General features: G+C 54.7%; 1 protein-coding gene across 1 annotated transcript; it reads right to left on the reverse strand.

Moving 5' to 3' along the window:
• Nucleotides 1-6,160: 6,160 nt before the first annotated feature.
• Nucleotides 6,161-20,348, reverse strand: FNDC5 (fibronectin type III domain containing 5). Its single transcript, XM_062014591.1, has 6 exons — nt 20,270-20,348; nt 11,762-11,877; nt 11,264-11,462; nt 10,933-11,025; nt 7,167-7,300; nt 6,161-6,202 (listed from the first exon to the last, which is right to left on the reverse strand). Exons 1-6 carry the CDS (start codon nt 20,346-20,348, stop codon nt 6,161-6,163), a joined length of 663 nt encoding a protein of 220 aa, XP_061870575.1.
• Nucleotides 20,349-21,637: the final 1,289 nt, after the last annotated feature.

Below are 21,637 nucleotides of genomic sequence, written 5' to 3' on the forward strand. Positions count from 1 at the left end.
AAGAGGGATGTGAGATGGGGTTTGGAGTAGGAGATGGGGTAGGAAAGGATGAAGCAGGTTGCAGAGAGGCTCATGGTGAGGGGAACGAGCTGTTCTTAGCAGTGATACTCACCAGTCCAGGGGCCTCTCTAGTGGCAAACCACATGGTTTTGGCTTGTAGGGATAACCAGAGCTCCTGGTTTCTAAATGAGAGTGAACTTGCCTGGAAATCTCCTCCTAAAGCTGCAGTTTGCTCTCAGCTGCTGGGGAAGGATGGGGAATAACCTGTGCCCAAGCAGAAAGAGAGTGTTTTGAGGTCTGTTCCATGGCCATTGAGTTTCTCAGCCCCTTTCCTCATGTGATGGTTGTTACTCTTGGAGCCTTGGGTTAGATGTTCATGTGAAGCACTGAGATAATGGCCCTCTCCAAGTACTTCATGGGGGTTACTGTGCTCCTTGTTGAAAGTGCTGTGTAGTGAAGCCTTCAGCCTTCTCTGCTGGGCTGGGGAGAGGGAGCTTTGCAAAGAAGGCAATAAAGCACTGGGCAGTGATCCTGAAAGGACAGTCTTTAAACTTTGATGTTGTTACTCACCAAGGTGCCTTTTTGGAATGTGGTTTCCCTTTTAAAACCCCATAACAAGACAATTAGGTACCAGCTGCAAGCCCCAAGCAGTGTCTAATGGCCCTTTTGGTGTCTAGAGGTGGCTTTGAGAGCAAATTTGGTTTATTTATGGAGAAAACTGTGCTGTATTTGAGTAACTTGATTTGTTGTGTGTTACACTTTTGGCTACTGTGATCTTAAACAATAAAGTTTAGGTACAACACTGATGTTTTCCTTTGTTGTGCCTCATGTCTGGTTATTTTGCCCTTCCACAGCACCTTCAAACCTGGAGTGGGACAGGAGGAAATGGCTTTGAAAAACGAGCAGTTTGTCACTGCCCTGGATGTGCAGTGACTGAGGCACAGAGAAGCAAAGCAATTTGTCCAGAGGATGAGCAGTGGAGCTTTGCCTTGCCTGAGTGCACTAACTCCCTCCATGAATGCAGTAATCCATGGGTGGATTGAGCTGGGAGATGGCTCTGGTTGAGTTGTCTGTGCCCAGTGTTGGGGCTTTGGGGCACTAACTGGTCTCCTCCAGTTAATAAAGTGTTTCTAATGCCAACATAACCTCTGCTGTGACTGTGAGTGGTGCCTGCAGAGAGCCTGGCATTGAAAGAGAAGGTGACCTGGCTTGGGTAGTGTGGGGGATGGTTAGCACGTGGTGGCTGTTGGATTTTGCACCAGTGAATCCTACAGATGCAATTTGAAGAGACTTCTCTGAACAAGGACTAATTCAGATGAGGTCCTGAGGGCAGTTTCCTGGGTGTCCAGCTTGTTGGCCTGTCTGTAGAGTCCACCTGCTACTGACACACATAATGAAGGAAGGAAGGTTTCACTCTGATGTTGCAGCCATGAGTTGTAGGTGCTGAATGGCAGAGACACTGCAAGGGGAGGGAGAGACTGTGTGTTAAGCCTTCATGGAAGGATGTGCTGCATGTTTGCTGCTAGAGTGTAGCCAAAAACTCTGTTTATGCTTTTTGCTGTAGTGAAATCCAGCAACATGAGACAGGATTGGAAGAGCCTCCTGTGCCAGCTCTGTGATGCAAAGTCTTACAATTAACAATGTGATTCCATTCATGGGTGTGTTGCAGCCCAACAACAGCAGCCAGAAAACAAGGAGGCTCAAATGAAGCTGCCCTGTGGCTTGTTCTGCTGCCTTCTCAAATCCAAAGCAACTCTTCCCTGCTTTAATTCTAAACAAGAGGAGGAAATTATGTCCTGAAACATGAAACAGTGGAAGCTGGTAATATTGTCCCTCTGATGTGAGAGGATGCCCAGTACTGAGCATCCTCTGCAAAACAGATCTGGATGATATAAATAGGTTCTATTTAGTAGGTGGTGGCACCAAGTGTGGGGAGGTTTGTCAGTTAAAAAGGCCAGGGTTGTGCTGTGAAGTGTGAAGTGGCATCGTGGGGCTGTGTCATTATTGCCACTCAGTGCAATCACGAGCACAAAGCTGCCTCTCCTGGCTGCCAGCTCTGCTCACTCCATCTGGGATCTAAAATTCAAGCTGTGTCTTTCCTGGCTCTGTCACTAATAATAAAGATTCTTCATTTGGAACTTGGTTAAGCAAAATTGATGCTGAAGCATGAGCTGAAGGAGAACCCATCTCTTTTTTCCCTCCAGACGTGTGGGAAGATAATAATTGTAATCTATAAGGTCAGCAGAGATGTTCCAGAGCCCTCAGCTGTGGAGGAAACAGAAGATATTTTAGCATAACAAGTGTGGTTGGTCAGACAGCTTTTTAACAAGTGCTAGAAAGCTGGTTGCATTTGGCCAGTGAGGCTTCTGCTTCCAGAGCAGCCAGCGAGAGCTCACTGCATGCTCAGGAGCTTCTCTGCAAGTCTGGGGAAGTTGCATTTGGTGTAACATATGGAGTCATCCTCGAGGCTCTCCTTGGGAAGCCAAGGCTGACTCTTCACTCAATGAATGCCATATTTTTATCAGCAAAAGGGCTGTGCAGCTGTGACACAGCTTTGCAATGATGCAACCTTCAGCGTCTCTGGCAAGTGCCGGCATTAGCAGTCTGTTCCTCTCCATTTACATCTCCTCCAGAAAGCAGTTACCAGCTGAGATTGCACTAACCCTGTCTGTAGGTGTTTCCTCCTGTGATGCTGTTGAACTGTCGGGGAACGGAGTGCCGAGTGTTCTCCTTTCGCTGGAGGAGCCGGGGAGCGGAGCTTGTGCCGCCGGGCGCGCAGGGGCGGTGAGGGGCGCAGGGGGCGGTCAGGGAGCAGGGGGTGGGTGAGGGGCTCAGGGGCGCAGGGGGCGGTGAGGGGCGCAGGGGGTGGGTGAGGGGCTCAGGGGCGCAGGGGGCGGTGAGGGGCGCAGGGGGCGGTGGGAGCGCAGTGTCGGGAGCCGCAGGGACGGGCTGTGCAGGATTGTTTGCTCCACACCGCCTCCCCACGCTCCCTTCTGCTAAACTCCCGGGGGAGGAATATATTGGCTAGATTGTACTTGTAGGCATAATATTACAGTGCTTGAAAGGATGAAGGCAAGTGGTGCTTAACTTTAAACACACAACGTGTGGATTGGCACCGGGCTCTGCTTGCAGCTCCTGGCTGCGCCCACGGTCTGTGCTCAGCTCGTTCTCAGCAATCAATGGGATCGGTCCCAGGGGCTGTGGGGCTGGCAGGGCTGGCTGCAGGGCTGCTTGCCTTTGCTCTTGAGATCAACGGGGAAGCAGCTTTTGCACGGCTGCCTGCCATCCCTGCCGTGCCAGCCCACCCCCACTTGCTGCTCTTTAGCATTTACTGAAGCCTCCCTTTCCCAGCTCCTGCTTCCAGGCACCAGCAGCAGCCAGGCACGAGCACACAGGGAGGTGTGGGTGGCCCTTCAGGTGCTTTCTGCTGTGGCCCAACAGGACTCTCCTCAGCACTGTCATGATTTCATCTTGTCTCTTCACTGAAACACCTCAGGAGAATCTTCTGGCAACTGTTGATGAGAATTGAAGTCTCTGTTCTAAAGATGGGCTTTGGCTTGCAGTCCCCCAGGCCCAGAGCCACAGTGGCTGCCTCAGTGGAAGCTGATCCTGAAGCAGCAGTTAAAGCTTTGATGTTTATGACCCACCAGAAAAGCAGGATCTTAAGTAGCTTTCTTCTCCTGTAATGGGAAGCACCTTTTGCTGAAGTGTGGACGTTCTACATCACTCCAGAGTTGCTGGAAACATTTGCTTCAAGAGAATCACTTGAACTGGATGGCTTGGAGTCCTTCTCTGATGAGCTGAGCTGCTGCCAGCCCAAGTCTCTTTCTTCTCACTAATAGCATGATTGCCTGACTTTTCAAGCCTGCAGTTATGGCAGGTAATGATAACTCTTCTACCTCCTGCCACATGGTGCAAATCCTTAACTCTGCAAACACTGGTGCTTTGCATTTTAATCCTTTTCTACCCAACAAGGGGTGAGCACCCTGTCAGGAAAGAAATAGTTTAGACCTATCACTGGGGAACAACAGTTCCTGTGCAGAAGGGGATAGGGTCTGAATTCCCAGGGACAACTGTCTCTGAAAACAGACACACAACCCCCCCAGACCTGCCAAATGACCAGGCTGAGTTCCCTCCCTAGCAGGCTTCTGTAGGCTGCTTGCTTGGCTGCCTGCTCTCGGATTAGGAGAGCATCTCCCTTATCGTTTTGCACATGCTGCACAATCTGCCCTAAATCTCCCTTTAGAGGGGTATGGATTCCAAAAGACATTCTTTCTTAGGAGATAACAGACATCTGAAGCATCTTGCTAGGTCTGGCTGTCCTGCTATTTATGTTGCAAGGTTTTTACCCCTTGCCTGCAGCTGGAGTGAGCTCTGGTGAGTCTTTTTGCTTTTCTACAGCCTGACATTGAGGAAACATGTTCTGCTGCAGCCCTGGGGAATACAGAGAGAGTGTCCCTGTTCTGGGTGTGTTCTGCAGGCAAAGGGGAGCTGTTACTAAATTCAGATGTTACAAGGACACAGGAGATGCCTTTAATATTTTATTGTACATTATAAAATGTTTATTGCTCTGTCTGTATCAGAGGTGTTGACCTCTCCCTCTTGGTGATGGAGGAGTATGTTCTGGCAAAGGATCCACTGAAGAGACCCTTGGGGTTGGCCAGCCTTCAGCACCTGGCGTGATGGAAGCCCATGTTTGTTCACCAGCAACACCTGCAACCAGACTTCCCAGTGCCCTTCTCCCACACCAGCTGTCTTGGGGAGTCTGATGGCAGTGATGAGGAGAGATGGCTGAACTCTGTCACTGCCTGTTTCTTTGCAGGGATTTTTAAACCAGGCTCATCTGAGTGCAGGCTTCTTAGGACGAGATTCAAACCCTACTCAGGCCAACCTGCCCCAGTACTTCATGGCACAAGTAGGATCTTGCCTCATCTCCCAGTGCATATGGAGTGGTCTCGTGGAGTAATTCAATAAACACAGACACACTACAAAGAGTAACTCTTCCATGGGATGGACTTGCAGCTACCAGCTTCCAGAGCACCAGCAATCCCTGGGATCCTGTCAGCTTACAAACATCAAGCACTTGGTAAGAGAGAGGAGAACCTCATCCCCTTCCCTGCTCCTGTCACTCTTTTTAGGGAGGGCTGTCTCCAGCAGGTACCTGCCACTGCAGACAGGGAGTGGAAGGAGAGCCAGAACTTCTCACAGGAACCCTGCTAGAAGCAGCAATTTAAGAACTTAAGCCCTCAGAAAAAGGTCCCTTTAGGGCAAGAGCATTTCACACCCATACTCTTGCTGCTGGAGCCCTTGCATAGCAGCTGGCCTTGGGAAGGGGGTTTCTTTTCCTTTTTCCCTTGTTTTTTGCTAACTGGCTACATTTTCTGGACCTTCTCAGCACACTGGTGGTGGACTCAGGCCCAGTTCAAAACTACCACGAAGACAATGGTTGGAATTATCCTGGAAGCTTAAAGAACAGCTTCTGGTGTCCCCTGGTCTTGGGCTGTGCCTCGGTGGCTGATGTGTCCCGAGTGTTGGAGGTGAAGAGCACCAGTGGAGACGTGTGCTGCAGCCTAACTGGAGTTCCAGGGACCTTCTCCCAGTGCCAGCTGGAACTGGGGGATGCTTTTTTCTTCTTCTTCTTTTTTCTGTTGCTGTTTTAACTCCCCACCTGCCAGGTGTGTTACATCACACAGCCATGGGGTGAAGCGAGCCAGGACCACGCAGCAGCACGGAGCTGGTGGCCAGTCCTGTCTGCCAGGAGCTTTCCTCCTTCCTTGCTGGGACAGGAGTGAGAGTGACCAATGCCTGAGCCCACAGGAACTGTCGAGGTGAAGTGACAGTGAGACAGAAGAGACAAAGTGTGAGAGTGGAGTGGGTGAGACGTTGCTCCAGCCCAGGTGATGTCCAGTCCAGCACAGGGTCACTGGCAGCAGCTCTCTGATGCTTTTCCATCATTGTTTGGGTTTCAGGGCTTGGTGGGGTGGGGTTTTTTTTTGCAGGGTTTTTCTTTCTGGCCAGATGTTTTGCAGGACACAGACAAGGAGCTGTGTGCCAGCTCCTTTCTAAATGGCTCCAACAATATTTCACCTCCCTAGTCATCAAGGCTCAGAGGCAGAAAGTGAGAGTGAGGAATGGAGTCCATCTATCAGATGGCAGCCTGTCACGCTTCAATGATGTTCACTGAGGGCTTGTTTTTTGGAAACTAGAAGAGGAGACAAAGGAAGAAAAGAAATAAGATCCACATGAGAGGTGAGAGCAGTGAGCTGATCAGGGTTTTTGTTTTTCTGAATGTTCTCATCCCTGCTCCCTCAGGATAGTGAGAAAGGGCTCTGGGGTTTGTGTGGTTCATCACTGTCTGCTCCTGAGCGAGCAGGGACTGGTGCAGCATCTCAAATGATGAGGAGATGTGAATGGTGGGGAAGTGCCAGAGTGCAAGTTGTGAAGAGAAACACATTAATTGCAATAAGCTGGTGTAAATTATAGGCTGGAGGCTGCTCACATGAGGGATATGGCAGAGCTTTAACATCACATGGGCTACCAGCCACGCTCCTGCTGAGCAGCTCTTTGCTTAATTGCAAGAGTAGTGTTCATCATGTCATCTAAGGGCTGCTGGGGGCCAGGACCTGAGCAGCTCAGTGACTGCAGCAGGGCTCAGGACATTTCTTCCAGAGGTGTTCAGATAGTTCAGAAATAGGGGCTGAAAGCTGTGCTACTGAGGGCTAATCCAGAGGTGGGGGTGAAGTGCTGGTCTGGGAGGCTCAGGCTGCTCATGGAGCCGTGCTACTGGTGTCCCTGCATGGGAAGGGGAGGTTGTTTTCTGCATCCCAGCTGGAGGGAGGAGGCTGGGGGGAGGATGTTTAGCAGAGGCTGCTCTTTGGGTAATTTAGCTGAGGCCCAGCTGGAAGCTGAGTGTGTGCCCCATCCCCCAGTGTGTGCCCCATCCCCCAGTGTGTGCCCCATCCCCCAGTGCCTGCCACGCCAGCCCCCAGTGTGTGCCCCATCCCCCAGTGTGTGCCCCATCCCCCAGTGTGTGCCCCATCCCCCAGTGCCTGCCCCATCCCCCAGTGCCTGCCACGCCAGCCCCCAGTGTGTGCCCCATCCCCCAGTGCCTGCCCCATCCCCAGTGCCTGCCACATCCCCAGTGCCTGCCACGCCAGCCCCCTCACCTTGCTGCGCAGGAGCCCCCCGCTCTGGTGCTCTGGGGTGCTGCTCTCAGAGGCGCTCTTGGCTTTCTCCTTGCTGTTGTTTGGCTCATTGTCTTTGATGATATCGTACTGTCTGCAAAACAGGGCGATCACCCCTAACAGGGAAAAGCATTAGTGAAAACACAAATGAGCTCAGCCCCTGGAGCCTGCACAGATCAGATTCCCTCCCTTGCCAGCCGGCTTCGTGCCTCCGGGTAGAGATCTCAGCAGCATCCACAATTGCTCCTGAGGATCCTCTCCTACCACAGCCAGTCAGCCCTCTGGCTCTTTCCTCCTCCATGCCTCATCCCATGCTAAGCTAGTTAGAAAGACAGAAGATGCATTATATTCCAACCTCCCTGTCGTTCAATGGGACAAGTGTTTCCAGCCCCTCCTTGGCAGTGATCAACCCCACAATGGGATCTTTGCTTTGCAAACACTGGAGCTCCTGCAATTTCTGGTTAGTGACAAAACCTGTGTCCTCTGATCTTTCTCCTCTGGAGCAGAGAGAAGGAGCTGGAGCTGGCAGCTGAGAGGCAGGTATCATACCTGCCTGCAGGTGGGAGCAGCCAGGGCCCTTTGAGCAGCAGGACAACATCTGCAAATCCGCAGCAGTGACGGCAGCAGGAGCTGCCAGTGGAAATTTCCTCCCACACAGCACGTGAGGAGCAGAGCAGGGGCAGCTGAGACACACAAGAAGGCTGCAAATGTCTTTCACTGGAGCTCGTGTGGTGACATTTTGACCAAATGACTTGTCTGTCTGCAGATTCCAACCGTGGAGGTTGAGTAGAGCCAGGCAGATGCTGCTGCTCCCTTACTGCAACATATCCCAGCTCCCCTAATAGCAAAACAGCTGTAAAGCTTTCAGTGGATCAGCACCAAGTGCTCTGTGAAGCCAGGTGGTGTTAAGGCAGCTGCCCCTGGGTGTCACTGATAAACACAGTGGTCCACATTCCTTCTGGGGTATGAGAACAACTGGCTGATCCTGGGAGAGTAAGTTGCCATCTGCCACAGTCACCCCTCTGATTTCTGATGGTGGAACTCAGGCAGAAAGAGGCAAAAAGTGCTGTGAAGGATACCAGAAATACAACAGCACAGGAGCCTGGGTCTTGTTCAGAGCCCTGGGCACAGGCTGGTTCCAGTCTGTGTTTGCTGAAACATTCAAGTTATGGCCAGGCCAGGTTGAGCCAGAAAGAGGATTTTGTATCTGGAGACTGGATGCAGAGAGAGCTTTTCCTCCCACCCACTCTCCTCTTTCAATGTAACTCATCTGGCTAGAAGGGAAATTGTGGCATTAGCAAATTCTTTGCTCTGCCTCTGATCTGAGTTTGAGATGATACTACAGAGGAGGGTGAATCAGTTGTTCAGTCAATTCATGTTATTCATCACTGCTTGTGCTGGCAGGGCATTGGGATTGGAATGTGCACAAGGGAAACTGAAATGCTGAAGATTTGGGACTAGAGGTTCTGCAAAGCTTTTAGCTGAGGTTTTCATGTGGTTGTCAGCTGCAGTGACAAGTGCTGTGCAGACTCTGGCAAGGTAAATATCTCCTGGTAAACTCAGGGGAAAGGAATATGTGTGAGTCTGGTCCTGAGCCACCTGGAGTCCCTGGTAAGAAACCTTGCAGAGTGTGCAGACACGGTGAATCCCTCCATCCCTCTCTTCTGTTGGCAGATCTAGGGTCAGTGGCTGGTTTTCTCTTCACATCTCTCCCCAGAGGTAGCTCACCTCAAGCCCTGACAAGTCAGGACTGTTGCACAGCAGCAGAGCTGCCAGAGCTTTAGAGGTTGTGCTGTTACACTCCCCAAACTGCAGATTTGGGACTAGAAGCTGTCAGAATCATCAGCCACTCGCTGCTGTTGCAGGGGGCTCCTGTCCTGACCAAGGGAAATTCTCTGTTCACAGGCTCTGTGCTGGAAAAGTGGTTTGAGTGAGACCTGGGGAATAAACACTGAGCAGCAAAAGCTGTCTGTCATGGATCATGGATTTAGCACGGAGCTCATCTCCCATCCTGCCAATTTCCTTGGGTCACCTGAACCGTTCTCCCTTGGGCAACGTGCTCTGTGACTCTCAGAGAGCAAAAGCTGTTCCGTTCATGTTTGAGGCTGCAGCAGAGGCAGCAGCTGACTGGCAGCCAGGGGAGGATGGGGCTCCACATAGAAAACAAACATGTGCAAACTTTATTTCCCATTAACTCATGCATGTGATTTCCCAGCTGAACAGGCTGAAGGGCTGGCTGCAGCCACTCCAGACGTGCTAAGCTGATGGAGCAGGACTCAGAGGCATTTTCCTCTCTCTGTTTTCTGGTTTAAAACATATGAGATGTGCCCTGGGTACAGTTTGCTGTAAGCTCTCTTACAACGTGGTCCCAAAGTCGTGTTGGGAAACCCTTGGCTCTCTTTGGGAGTTTAATGTACAGTCCTGGAGAGGGATCTGCAGGCTGAAGGAACATCTCATGCTCTGCTAGGGGCTGTGTTAGTGGCAGTGCCCATCACATCCCACAGCAAAGTGAGGAGTTGGTTCCACAGCTCTGGGTGCTCTCAGCTGCAGCTGGGCTTGTCCTCCTGCTTATAAAATCATATGCTACAGCAGCTGTCCTGAGGCAGAGCCTGTGCTTGGATTGGGAGGATCAGTGGCTGCAAGGTGTAAGGAGGACTAAGGTGGGATTTCAAAAGGTTGCCAAAATTTGTCTCCAATTTGTCTTTGGGTCTGCAGCTTGCAGCTGATGCCAGTCCTTCCTCTTCCCACCACCCCAAGCTCATGCAGATGTTTCCTTTCAGCTAATATCTGTCTGCTCATGTCTCTCCTCTTCCCATTAAATACTGCTCTTTGTATTTTAAGGGTGGATGTTGAAAGGATCCAGGTTTGCTGGTGTTTTGATGTTTGGGGCCATTTGCCCTTTCAATGCTTCCATTATTTTAATGGCTTTTGAAGTGGCTTTTAGTGCATATGGAACAGTGGGTGTTGAGAGCAAGGCTCTTACATTTCTGTTTTGCATGAGAGTTGGAGCCATAGAATAGCCAAATAATTACAGTGACCTGTATCATCTGAAGGGCTTGTGGCACCCAGTAGGATGGCTGAGGGCATTGGCATCAGTGCTGGCTGGAATGTGTGTGTGAGGAGGAAAGGCTGCAGGACCTGAGGCTGTTCAGCCTGGAGAAGGGAAGCCTGAGCTCAGAGGGCCCTTATCAGTGCTGATAAATCCCTAAAGGGTGTGTGTCAGGAGGATGGGGGGACAGAACAAGGGGTAATGGAAATAAACTAGAACACAAGAAGTTCCACTGGCACAGGAGGAGAAGCTCCTTTGGTGCTGAGGTGAGGGAGCCCTGGCCCAGGCTGCCCAGGGAGGGTGTGGAGGCTCCTTCTCAGGAGGTTTCCAACCCCGCCTGGACACGTTCCTGTGCCCCCTGAGCCAGGGGAAGCTGCTGGAGCAGGGGCTGGGGCTGCAGCAGCTCTGCAGGGCTCTTCCAGCCCCACTATCTGTGAAAAACTGAGATTACAGGATTAGGCAGGTGGAATTAGGCAATTAGTTCATCAAGTCCACTATCTGGCCCCTGCTGGGCCAGCTCAGACTCTGGTTGCCCTCTGTTGGCACTCGTGATGCTGCCCAGGGAGCTGAGGTGCCCTCACAGCTGAACACACGGTGCCCTTTCAGGGGAAAGGGTTTCTTTTCAACTCTTACATGGTTACAGCCAAGCAAGGCAGTGGGCTGGAGGGATATCACATGCCTTTGACAGATAGAACTGACCTGCCCACATGAACAACACCACAACAATGATGAGGATTTCCCCTGCTCGAAGCTGCTGGTTTTTCTTCGCCATCTCCTTCATTGTCACCTCATCTGCACCAGGGGAAAGAGAGATGGTGAGTCCTAATGGTACAGCTCAGGCTGCACTAACACTGCTGAAACAGTGCCCCTGACTCAAATCACGTGTGTCAGGGCCAGAGCTAGCAGGGAGAGGGTCCTTGGTCATGCCAGCAGCATGAGCTGTGCTTTGGGCTTGTAGATCATCCCTACAAGCTCAGCCCTACACTGCCTGGGCATCCCAGGGGCTGCATAGGAACTCACCCACACTTGCCTTTATTTTTAGAGGCTAGTTTTTCAGCTTCCCTGGGGGTCTTGAAGAGGACTGGCTCACTGGCAGGGCTCTGGCCTTGGATGCTGATGGACTGGACATGCACAATGTACTCAGTGTCCTCCTCCAGGTCCCAGAGGGCACAGGAGCGGGTGGTGGTGTTCACCTCCTGGATGAAGCGCAGCATCCGCACGTCCTTCTTCTGGAAGCCGAGAGAGGAGAGCACAGAGTGGTGGAGAAGCCTCCCACTGGCACTGCTGTCATCTAAGACCACTGCTTCCTGCCCTGTCCACCACAGAGACCACTGGGCCCTTTCCTCTCTGCAGCCTCCAACACATGAAATGCTGCAGCAAAGAGGTCGGGAAGCCAAGTCCCCTCCCAGAGCAGAAAGGGACAGGACGAGAAGGAACGGGCTTAAAGTGCAGCAAGAGAGCTCAGGAACTGCAGGGACCTGGGGTGAAGATGAGCATGACCAACACTGTGCAACTGTAGGCATCATACCTGCTGGGAAATGGCAAATCCAATGACAACTTCATCCTCCAGAACGTCCCAAGTCACGACGGCTGAGTTGGCTTTCAGGTGCTTGACTGTGACATTGACCGGGGCCGACGGGCTGTCTGCAAGGAGGGAGAGCAGAGCCTTTAGCAGAGCCATGGGCAGGACACAGAGCAAAGGCACAGAGGGGAGGGGAAAGGACCTTCCTCAGGGTCCTTCCTGGGTGAGGTTCTGGGTACCAGGCATGGAAATGACAGGGACTCCAGGTCTTAATGACCAGTGAGGGTCTGGAGGTCTCTGCTGGCGACCTGAGTTGCATTGGACACATGTGAAACCACTGACCCTCAGAAAGAGCTGCTTCTGACAACACAGCACACCAGAGGAGCTTGTTCACCTCCTTCCCAGCCACGTGGCACTTTGCTGTTGAATCTGTTGTGTCCCATCAGGGTCTGACAGTGACAGCTGGCAGGAAAGGCAAAGTCTGCCCTGGAAGTACGAGAACCGAGGGCTTTGATGAGCACTCTGGAGGTTTGCAGTTCAGGGCTGCTAAATGCAAGTGTTTCTTTTGCTTTCCCCTATTAGTTTGACAGAGAAATTTGTCTCCATGTTTTGCAGCTGATGGGCATGGTCAGAGGACATCCAGCAACCAGCTGCCTACAGCCAACAGCACAGAACAGGGACAAGAGCCTCGTGGACCACTGTGGTGTGGAAGGAACAGGGCAAGACAGCAGTAGCCAAGGAGGCTCCATGTTTCATGTTTGTTCCCAAGCCCACAGCACAGCTGAGGGTGGATCTGCATAGCATGGGCCAGGCTCCTGCCCTGCTGCACCCCCTCACCAGGAGCCTCTTCCCAAGGGAACCACACAGTGCAAAGCCCTTCTTGGCATCTCAGGGGGAGAGTTTTACTTTGAGAGGCTTGGCACAGCCCTTCCAGTGCTCTGTGCAGCAACTTGGACTCCTGTTCCCTCTCCTCTAGTCAAATTTGATTCCCAACCTCCAGCTTGTGCCCAGAACCCAAAGGCTAACGAGGCTGGACCTGTGACACCCTCCAGGAGCTCGGGAGGAGTCATTTGTTTCCTGACTCGCATCAAAGAACATTACTACAGTTGCTTTATAGCCATCACACAACTCTGCCCAGCTGGGGCTGGGGTCACCAGGGCACGTCTCCAGTAACACTTGTTGGGTTTTATAGTCAGTCCCAGACGCCTGAATGTAGCCAAAAATATTCCTGCTGTAGTGTCAGTGTCTCCTAGCCACTGACTTCACTCCCAGTGAATGTTCCCCTGGGACCAGAGAAAACAGGAGCCCAGAATTCCCCAGCTGAAGGTCAGTGCTGTCCTACACCTGGCAGAGAGATGATCTTACCCCTTTCTCTCCTCCTCAAGTGACAGTCCAGCCTTCCAAGCTCCCCTTTCTAGCAAAGGGGAGACTCACCCCCACCAGTGAGACCCTCAGAACGTCTGGGGCAAGCTCTTGGCACCCAGACTGTTTCTAGTGAGTCTTTCAGTGAGCCAAAAGGGGCACAGCTCAGTTCACATGGATTTGGGGCTTTAGAAGCAGCAGCAGATTGTGGCCTCCAGGATATCATAGAAGGATGTGTCCCTCCTCTCAATCAGCAGCCCTGAGCATCCTCATCTCCCAGGGGCTGGGCTGCAGGAGATGAGGCAGTGGTCCTCAGCCAGCTCTGGGAGAATGGAAACTTCTCTCATCCTCACCCTCCACTGCAGCAGCAGGGCCAAGGACAAGCTGAGCAGGGAAGATGGATCCTGCTCCTCAGCCTGAATGAGCACCACAGGCCCTTCTGGACTCAGCTCCCTGCTGTGACACAAGGCAGGGACGTGGGTCTGCAGCTCCTCACCTTCCCCCGTGACTGAGCCGACCAGAGGAGGGTCTAATTTTAGGAAGGGGCAGTCAGCAGATGGGAATGTGTCCAGGGCAGGTCTCTGAGTCACGCCTGATGAATTTGCTAGAACACACAGAGGACATGAGGGAGCTGAGGGATGGGAGACAAACCAGTCCCCAGCTGCAGCCAGACACTTTGCCCTTCTCAGAACACAGCTGAACAGTTCAATGCTGGGCTGGTTGTCTTTCCTGGGTATTTTTAGGAGCTACCACTGATTTACCCAGTGAAGGCTGAGGAGGCCTTTGAAAAGGGCTGAATTAACCCCAGAGGAACAGAGAGCAGAGCATCAGGCAGAAAACTTCAGGCTGGGAAAAAAGGAACTTGGTGGCTGCATCCCCTTTGAGAGGAGTGACCTTGAGGGATGCACAGCACAAGAAGTGTTCAAGTTTCCTGATGACATAAGATGTGGGGGAGTTGGGGAAGAACCAAGCAGAGCTGGAGAAGAGCAAACAACCTCTCTGGGAGTTGGGGAGGGCTGTGAGGCAGAAGGGAAGGACTTGGCAAAGCTACAAAGCCCGTGCAGGAAAACTCTGGATGGAGACAGGGGAGAAAGCAGCTGCTGTGAGGGGCTGGGAGTGCTCCAGAAACCCCCTTCACAGCAGCACCTGAAGGAGAGATGAGGCAGTCAGAGACAGTGAGTGTCAGCTGGCAGATCTGTGCCTCTCCTTTCACTGCCACAGATCAGGAGTAAATCAGTGGTGTCAAGCCAATGTAAAAGCCATATGAAAAGAGAATTAAACACAGAATTTGACAGAAGTACAAAGGCAGGAAAATGAGTTTCCTGCTCCCAGAGCTGAATAAATGATTTGGAACCAAAGCTGTAATCCTTGAGGGCACTTTTCCCCCCTCTCCAAGGAGATGCATGATGAGATCATGACTCTCTCAAATCTAAACCCTGTTCCAAGACACTCTGCACTGCTTTTGGCTCCCTGGGCCAGTTGCAGCTCTTTGCATTGTCAGCCTGGCTGAAGTCAGTTGGAGAAGATGCAATTTCTGTTTTCCAGGTGGCTGCAGGGGGTCAGCAGCTCGAGCAGGGCCTTGAGGTGCCAAATCCAAACCTTTGGCTCCTTCCAGAGTCATGTGCAACTCCTGGAACCTTTGCTCCTCTGTCTGCAGTGCCAGGGAAGCTGCTGGTGGAGTGGGAACTGGCACAGTGACATGGCCCCAGGGGCTGTTCCTTCCTCACTGTGGGTGAGGAAGATGCTCTGCAAACAGCCTTTCCCATGCATGTTTGCTCCAGAGGTGCTGAGAAGCGCACATCACCTGTGAGGGACTCGTAGGGTGCAAGATCTCTGGTTTAGCAGGGACTGATGCCTCTCAGAGCAAGTCACACGGTGCAAACTCAGATCTGTTTGGCTAAATTTGAGTCAGAGCTGTGTGCTCAGAGGAAGAGATGCTTGGATTCTCCCACCAGCAGAAGCTGCAGCCCCCTCCTTCAGGGGAAGCCCAGATTAATGAGGATGAAATCACCATTTTAAATCAGGAATAGCTGCTCCAAAGCTTCAAATCATCCTTAAACTGTGTCTAGTTTCCTTCCCACAGAGACTCTTTGTCAGGGGAGTGGCAGTGCCACAGCCCCCAGGGCCATGTGTCCCAGCCCTGCCTCATTCCTGCCCACCACAGACCTTTTTGCAGGAGCAGGTCTGAACCACCTCCACTCAGAGCAGAGGCACAAGAAGCAAATATCACCCCTAATCCCCTCTTAATGCTGAAGGCTCCTTCTAGCCTCTCATTAAATGCTTTGCTGGTTATTAATGGGCTTTGATGTGAGAAACAGAACCCCCCCCACACACATACTTTACAGCTCTGGGTTGATTCCTCTCTGGCTTTTCATCATCAACACAACATCTGTGTGCAGGAGGGAGAGGAAACAACCTGCCTGGCCCTTATGCTGACCTCACCATCAAAGATGCAGCCTGGATGGGATAGGGAGGGAGAAAGAGAGCAAAAGTTTGTCTCCACCCCACCGCTGCCATCACCTGGGAAAGGGGGAGTGGTGGAGGGAGCAAAGGGGGTGTCCAAAACACTGGGGCTTCTCACCTGGCACCTCTAGGATCAGGGACATACCTGGGCTACAAAGCCATCCCTGGGAAGATGGTCCAAGCTCCTCTAGCTCAGTCTCACTCCCTCCTCTTATCTCTCTCTTTTAAAGCCACCCTCAATTTGCACCTTCTGCTGGGAATTCTCCTGGTGGGGCTGGGCTGCTGGGGGCATCATTAAAGAAAAAGGAAGAACCTGTGGAAGTGTCCCAGCCCTGGAGATCCCCTCTGCCAGCTGAATCCTGTTGTCAGGCTGTGGGTTTGGAATGAGAGTGATTCCTGGATTTACCTCCCTAGCCCAGGGGACCTGGATTGGGGTTCAGCTCCTTCTGAACCCAACTGTTCTGGAAAGCCCAGCCACATGGACGTGCCTGGAAGTTGCAGCCTTTATGGCTAAGGCTATGCTGCAAGCACAGCTTTTCCCATTCAGTCACCTCCTCTCCCCACAGCAGCCCCTTTCCTGCTGTGAAAGGCTCAGCTGTCTCCCAGCACCAGCACATGGGCCAGTGAGCAGAATGCCCACCGAGGCGCTGAAGCTTCTCCTTCAGTGCTGTCCCCCTGCAAGCTGCTGTGCCTTTTCCAGCAGCAAGCAGTGAATGGCAGCCTTAAATCCCAGTTGCTCTTTATTCCTGCACCACGACCTTCCCTGCAGACACAGGGGATGGAAGGACACGACCTGCCAGGGGAAAGGAGCGTGTGGGAAGCTGCTGTGTGCTGCTCCCGTGCAGCGCTGCTGCTCGCTCCTGCGGCGTGAGGACAAAGCTCTCTGCTCTCAGCCTTTCTGTGCTCTCCCAGCATGGCTCCTGAATGCATGTCACTGCTTGTCAGCTCCATGGGGGATGTGGGAAGGGCTGGCACGTTGTTCTGCTGCCCCAGAGGGGGATGGAGGGAGCCTGCGGGGCAGTGGGAGGGAGCAGGGCAGGGCAGGGGGCTATTCACTGGGCTCTGACAATTTCAAAGAGCAGAAAGACCAACTGGTGGTTTTTCAGGCTGGGAAAGAGGCAATTAATTCCTCCTGACCGCCCACTCCCCTGCACAAATGGGATAATAATAGCCCAGCCTCCCCCTTCCCCTGGCCCATTGCTGGTTCCCCAGGGAAGGGGCCCACACGTGCGGGTGGAAACGCTGTCAAGGAGCACGGAGCCTGCTCAGGGAAATGCTCAGTGTCCAGCCTGGCCATCAGGAATGCCTTGGGGCAGAAAGAAGGGCTGCTGCTAATTTGGAGAATGTGCTGTGCTGCCAGGCTGTGTCCTGAGGCTGGGCACCATCCCCTCGGGTCTCACCAGCACCGTGACTTGGGGTTTAACGCTGCCAACCAGAGTCATGGCTGTGGCCTTTCAGCCAGGACCTGAATGTCTGGGAGGACCGTGGTGCTGGGGTCTTTTCTAGCTCTTCTGAGCCCACACCTATGTAATATCAGAGAGATCTGGCAGAGGCAGACAGAGAGAGCAGGGGCTGGAGCTTCCTACCCTGCTGCTGGGTGCTGGTACCCAGCCCTGTGCCAGGAGCTCACTGGCTGCTCCCTCAGCTCTGCTCTTGGACCCAACTCAATATAATGCTGCTTCTAACTGAATAATATTGAGTCAGGCCTTCATTTGGCCTCTGGGCACTATCCAAACTGAGAGGGGTTTGGTTAACAACGAGGCTGTGTTTGGTACCAGTGCCTGGGCCCCACGCCACGGGGCTGCTTTTGGGTCCTGCCATTTGTACATGGTTAATGTGTGCACTCCCCCTCTGGGAGGGATCCCTGTGTTCCACATGCACGTTCCCAGCAGGAGACAGTGTTCTGGAAGAGGATAGCACAGCCCTGGCTGCTTTGCACAGCAACATCCCTGCTGAGAGGCCGACACCGAGGTTAGAACCTCCGCTTTTCAATTAAATCTCTCCTGTGCTGAATGCAGAAATCAATAAAGAGCTGACGCTGCCCAGCAGCTGCTCAGGGATCTCCATCAGAAGGGAAGGGGCTGGAGCAGCTTGGTTTGCTGCCTCCAAATCGCTGTCAGACCTGTCACTGCTTTGTTGTGCCTGCTGAGCCTATTGCTCGCTGCTGCTTTTGATCCCCAGCCCATGGGTGAGCTCAGTTCCTCTGGCTCAGAGGAGCAGGTGAGTGCACCTGGAGAGATACAGATTGGGCAACAGCACCCACAGCCTGGTTGTTCCCTTTGCTTTGCTCTATTTTGGAGTCTTTCAGCATGGTGCAGCATCACCCTGCTGCTCTTACAGCCCTCAGCAGCCCCACACCCAGCACAGCTCACCTCTCTCTTCATTACCTAACGAGGGGGCTGCTGGCAGAGCAAGTGCTGAGGCAAAATTCAGTTGGATTTCTGTTGCCAACCATCCCAACTGTTCTCTCAGGGACCCTCTCGAGCAGGCAGCAGGGGGACTGAGCCAGAGAGCTTCACCACACGGCACTGGTGGGATGCTGGGGACTACCAGTGTTGGTCTGGAGGTTATTTCTCAGCTGCCTTGTCCTCCCTGCCCTGCTTCCCCTTCTTGCTCACCTTAGCACCACCTTGCCAAACAATGGTCCTGAGTGGCCAGACCCCTCCTTCAGAGCAGGGCTCATGCTCAGTGCTGCTCACTCACCAGCCCTTGCTGCATCAGCAGGGAGCTGTTTGCACCCTTCCCCTCCCAGGGTCAGCAGCTTCAAACCCTTCACAACAGGCAGTGATTTAAACCCACGTGTGTGAACTCTGGCTCCAAAGGGGAGGGACCACTGAGCTCCATCCCTGCTGGCCCTGCTGGGGATTGTTTCCTCTCCACGAGCTTTTGCAATGACTCTTGGCTTGCACACCTTGGTGGCCTCGTGGCCACATCATCAGGGGGAGCTGGGGACACAGAGCTGGTGATGCTGCTGCCACTACCTCCTTGTGACCTTGGGGAAATCACCCCACAGCCTCATTCCTCTTTTCCCTCTCTGACAAGCACAGACAGCACACGCTCGCTGCCTCGCTGGGCTGCGGGGACAGCACATCACAACCCTTGGCAAGGCAGACCCCGGGCAGAGGAGGCAGGGAGTGTGTGTGGCACAACACCAAGGTCATGCAGCCTCATCAGAGCCCAGAGCCACCTCCTGCCTCCCCACCACAGGCCAGGGTGGCCGGGCAGGGTGACTCTGCCTTGACAGAGCTGCCACAGACACCTCAGAGCACGGGAACGCTGCCGGTAAGGCGGGAGCAGAAGGCGGTTACAGGCAGGGACACAACTCCATGTTTACTCTCCGTTGCTGACTGAGGTGATTCAAGGATAAGGAAGAGCAGGGGAAGTGGCCTAGTTTGCAGAGCACCAGGGGGGCTGTTGGCACCGCAGCCGCCTCCATCGTGCCGCCGTGTTTCCCCCGTCGCTCCCTCCTCTGGGGAACGTGTCATTAATCTCCCTGGCTCTGGCAGCTGTGAAATGGCAACTTCAGAGTGGCTCCGGCCAAGGACGTGTGTGGCAGAGCTGAAGGCATCTGGGGGGTTGCTGCAGCCCCAGCACAGGCAGGACGAGGGTGAACCTGACTCCAGCAACTCTCGGGTGCAGACATTCCCGGTCCCCGGAGATCTGCATCCCTGACAGCCGCCCGCAGCCTCCTGGAGCGCCAGATATTCCAGCCATCAGCTGTTCTGCAAATCACAGCAGCTGTTCCACCAGCATCTCCCAGCCATGGGGGCAAGACAGCCCTTGTCTGGCTACACAGAGACCAGGAGGACATCTGCCTGGGGCTGGGGCTGCATGGTGGGGTGAGGGTTTGTGGGCAGCGCTCGCCAGCACCTTGCTGAGATGTGGCAGCCGTGTGTGGGGCGCTTGGGTGAAGGCTCAGATGATGTAGGGGAGAAGAATAGACCTGAGCACGTCCTGGTCGCTGCAAAATTGGAGTGTGCTCATGGGGACCTTCAGCTTCCTGAATGATCCCCCACTTCAGACGACTCACTCAGCTCAAGGGGCCTGGTTTAAATGCCTGGGACACGCTGTGCCCCTGGTGAGGAGGTTCCTTGGTGGCCGTGGTGCTTCCCCAGCAGCTCCCAGGGCTGTCAGCAGTTCACAGCCAGCCTGAGGTCGGCAGGACTCATGGAAGGGGGTTTCCAAGGCTAATGGGCATTGCCAGAGCCCATCTGGTTTTGCCTCCTCTACTCTGGTTGAGCCCCAAGCCCGGAGCAGGAGCCGCTGCTCAGGGTTAGGACGGTCTTTACCTCCCCCGTGCCCGGCACCGGGCTCTGCCTGCTCACCCCCAGCCCCCGTTTCACGTCACGTCGCCACAGCTGCCTTTGCCGGGCAGAGCCGGCTGCAAGCGCCCGCGCTGGGACACCGGTGGGGACGGAACCCCGGCGCCTCTCACCGCCGCTGGCCCCGGGGGGCTGCGTGTTCGGAACAACCCGTCTGTCCCCAACTCAATCACCGACAAAGTCCCGTCTGGCGATGTCCCCGAACTCCATCCCCTGACCGCAGCCCTTCCCGGCCGCTCTCCACGCAGAGCCCACCCTTCACCCACTGCTCGCACCCGTGTGCACCGCGGAGAGACCCCAAACCCCGCCGCCGAAACCCCCCTTTCCCGCTCCGGGCAGCCCGTCCCCGCTGCCCGCCGGCCCTCACCTGCGTCCACCGGCCGCAGCCCGGCGTAGCTGAGGCAGAGCAGGAGCGCGGCGCCGGTGCAGCCGAGGAAGGGCTCCATCCCCCGGCCCCGCCGCCGCCGCCGCGCCGGGCCGAGCCGCTCCGGGCCGAGCCGCTCCGGGCCGGGCCCCGCCGGCGGCGCGTCCTGCGGGCGCGGCGGCTCCGCTCAGCACCACGGAGAGCGCCGGGGCCCGCGCCCGCCCGGTACCGCCGCGGCTCGGCTCGGCTCGGCTCGGCTCGGCTCGGCTCGGCTCGGCTCGGCTCGGCTCGGCTCGGCTCGGCAGTGCCTGGCACGGCTCAGCGCGGCTCGGCTCGGCTCGGCTCGGCTCGACTCGGCTCGGCTCGGCAGTGCCTGGCACGGCTCAGCGCGGCTCGGCTCGGTTCGGCTCGGGAGGGAGGCGGGGGCAGGCACGGCCCCGCAGAGCCCCGGCTCCGCCCGCTGCAGCGCCGGGCAGCCCCGCTCCGGTCCCTCCCCCGGCCCCGGGGGTGGTGGGACGGGGGCGGCTCGGCACCCCCCTCGCACAACCCCGACCCGCTGCCCGCCTGTTTCCCCGCCCTGCCCCTCTCGCCCCCGCCGGGGTCCCCGCATAGCCCCGGCCGATCCCTCCGGGCCCCCCCCGAGGCCGCCGGGGGATGGAGACGGGCTCCCATCCTGACACAAGCTCCCCCTCTTCGGTGACATTTCACCGCCGGGGTTTCACACAACCCCTGTGAGTCGCCGGGCTCTAAATTCCGAGGTAATGAGGATTAGATGAGCTCCTGAAATTAGCCGTGCCTGAGGTTAATTAAGCCGGCAGCAGCTCTCTGATTTATGGTGACAAGTTGAAGGGACCTGAAGCCATCCCCCAGCTCAGTGACCAGCTGAACCATGGAACAGTGCATGGGGAGACACTGCTCCAGCCCTTGCAGCAGCAATGTGCATCCTGCCCCTGCCAGGCTCTGGCTGCCAGCACCTGGGGTGGCACCAGCCATGGTGGCCACAGGATGCCAGCAGGAAAGGGCCCTGTGACCCAGCACACACGGATGGGTCTGGCTGGCAGCACCTGGCAGCGGGGCCTGAGCCATCTCTCTGAGCAGAGTTACTCATTTGACACCTCTCTGGCTCGGGTCTGGACTCACTGAGGTGTGGCCTGTGGCTCCAGGAGCATCAGTGGGATCTTGCTGCTTGTGCTGAGCCTGGTCTGGATGGTTTGGTGTATGGACTGGTGGTTTCTCTCTGCTCTGCACCAGTGGTGTCAACAGAGCCATGGTGGACAAAGTGAGGAGTCAGCTGGGTGCGAGGGATTTGGTGTTGGCAGCCTCTGCCACCATCCCCTTCCTGTCCTCCCACAGCAGTGCTGGGGACCCTCC

This window comes from Colius striatus, chromosome 24 (assembly GCF_028858725.1).
Source record: "Colius striatus isolate bColStr4 chromosome 24, bColStr4.1.hap1, whole genome shotgun sequence".
NCBI classification, from domain to species: Eukaryota; Metazoa; Chordata; class Aves; order Coliiformes; family Coliidae; genus Colius; species Colius striatus.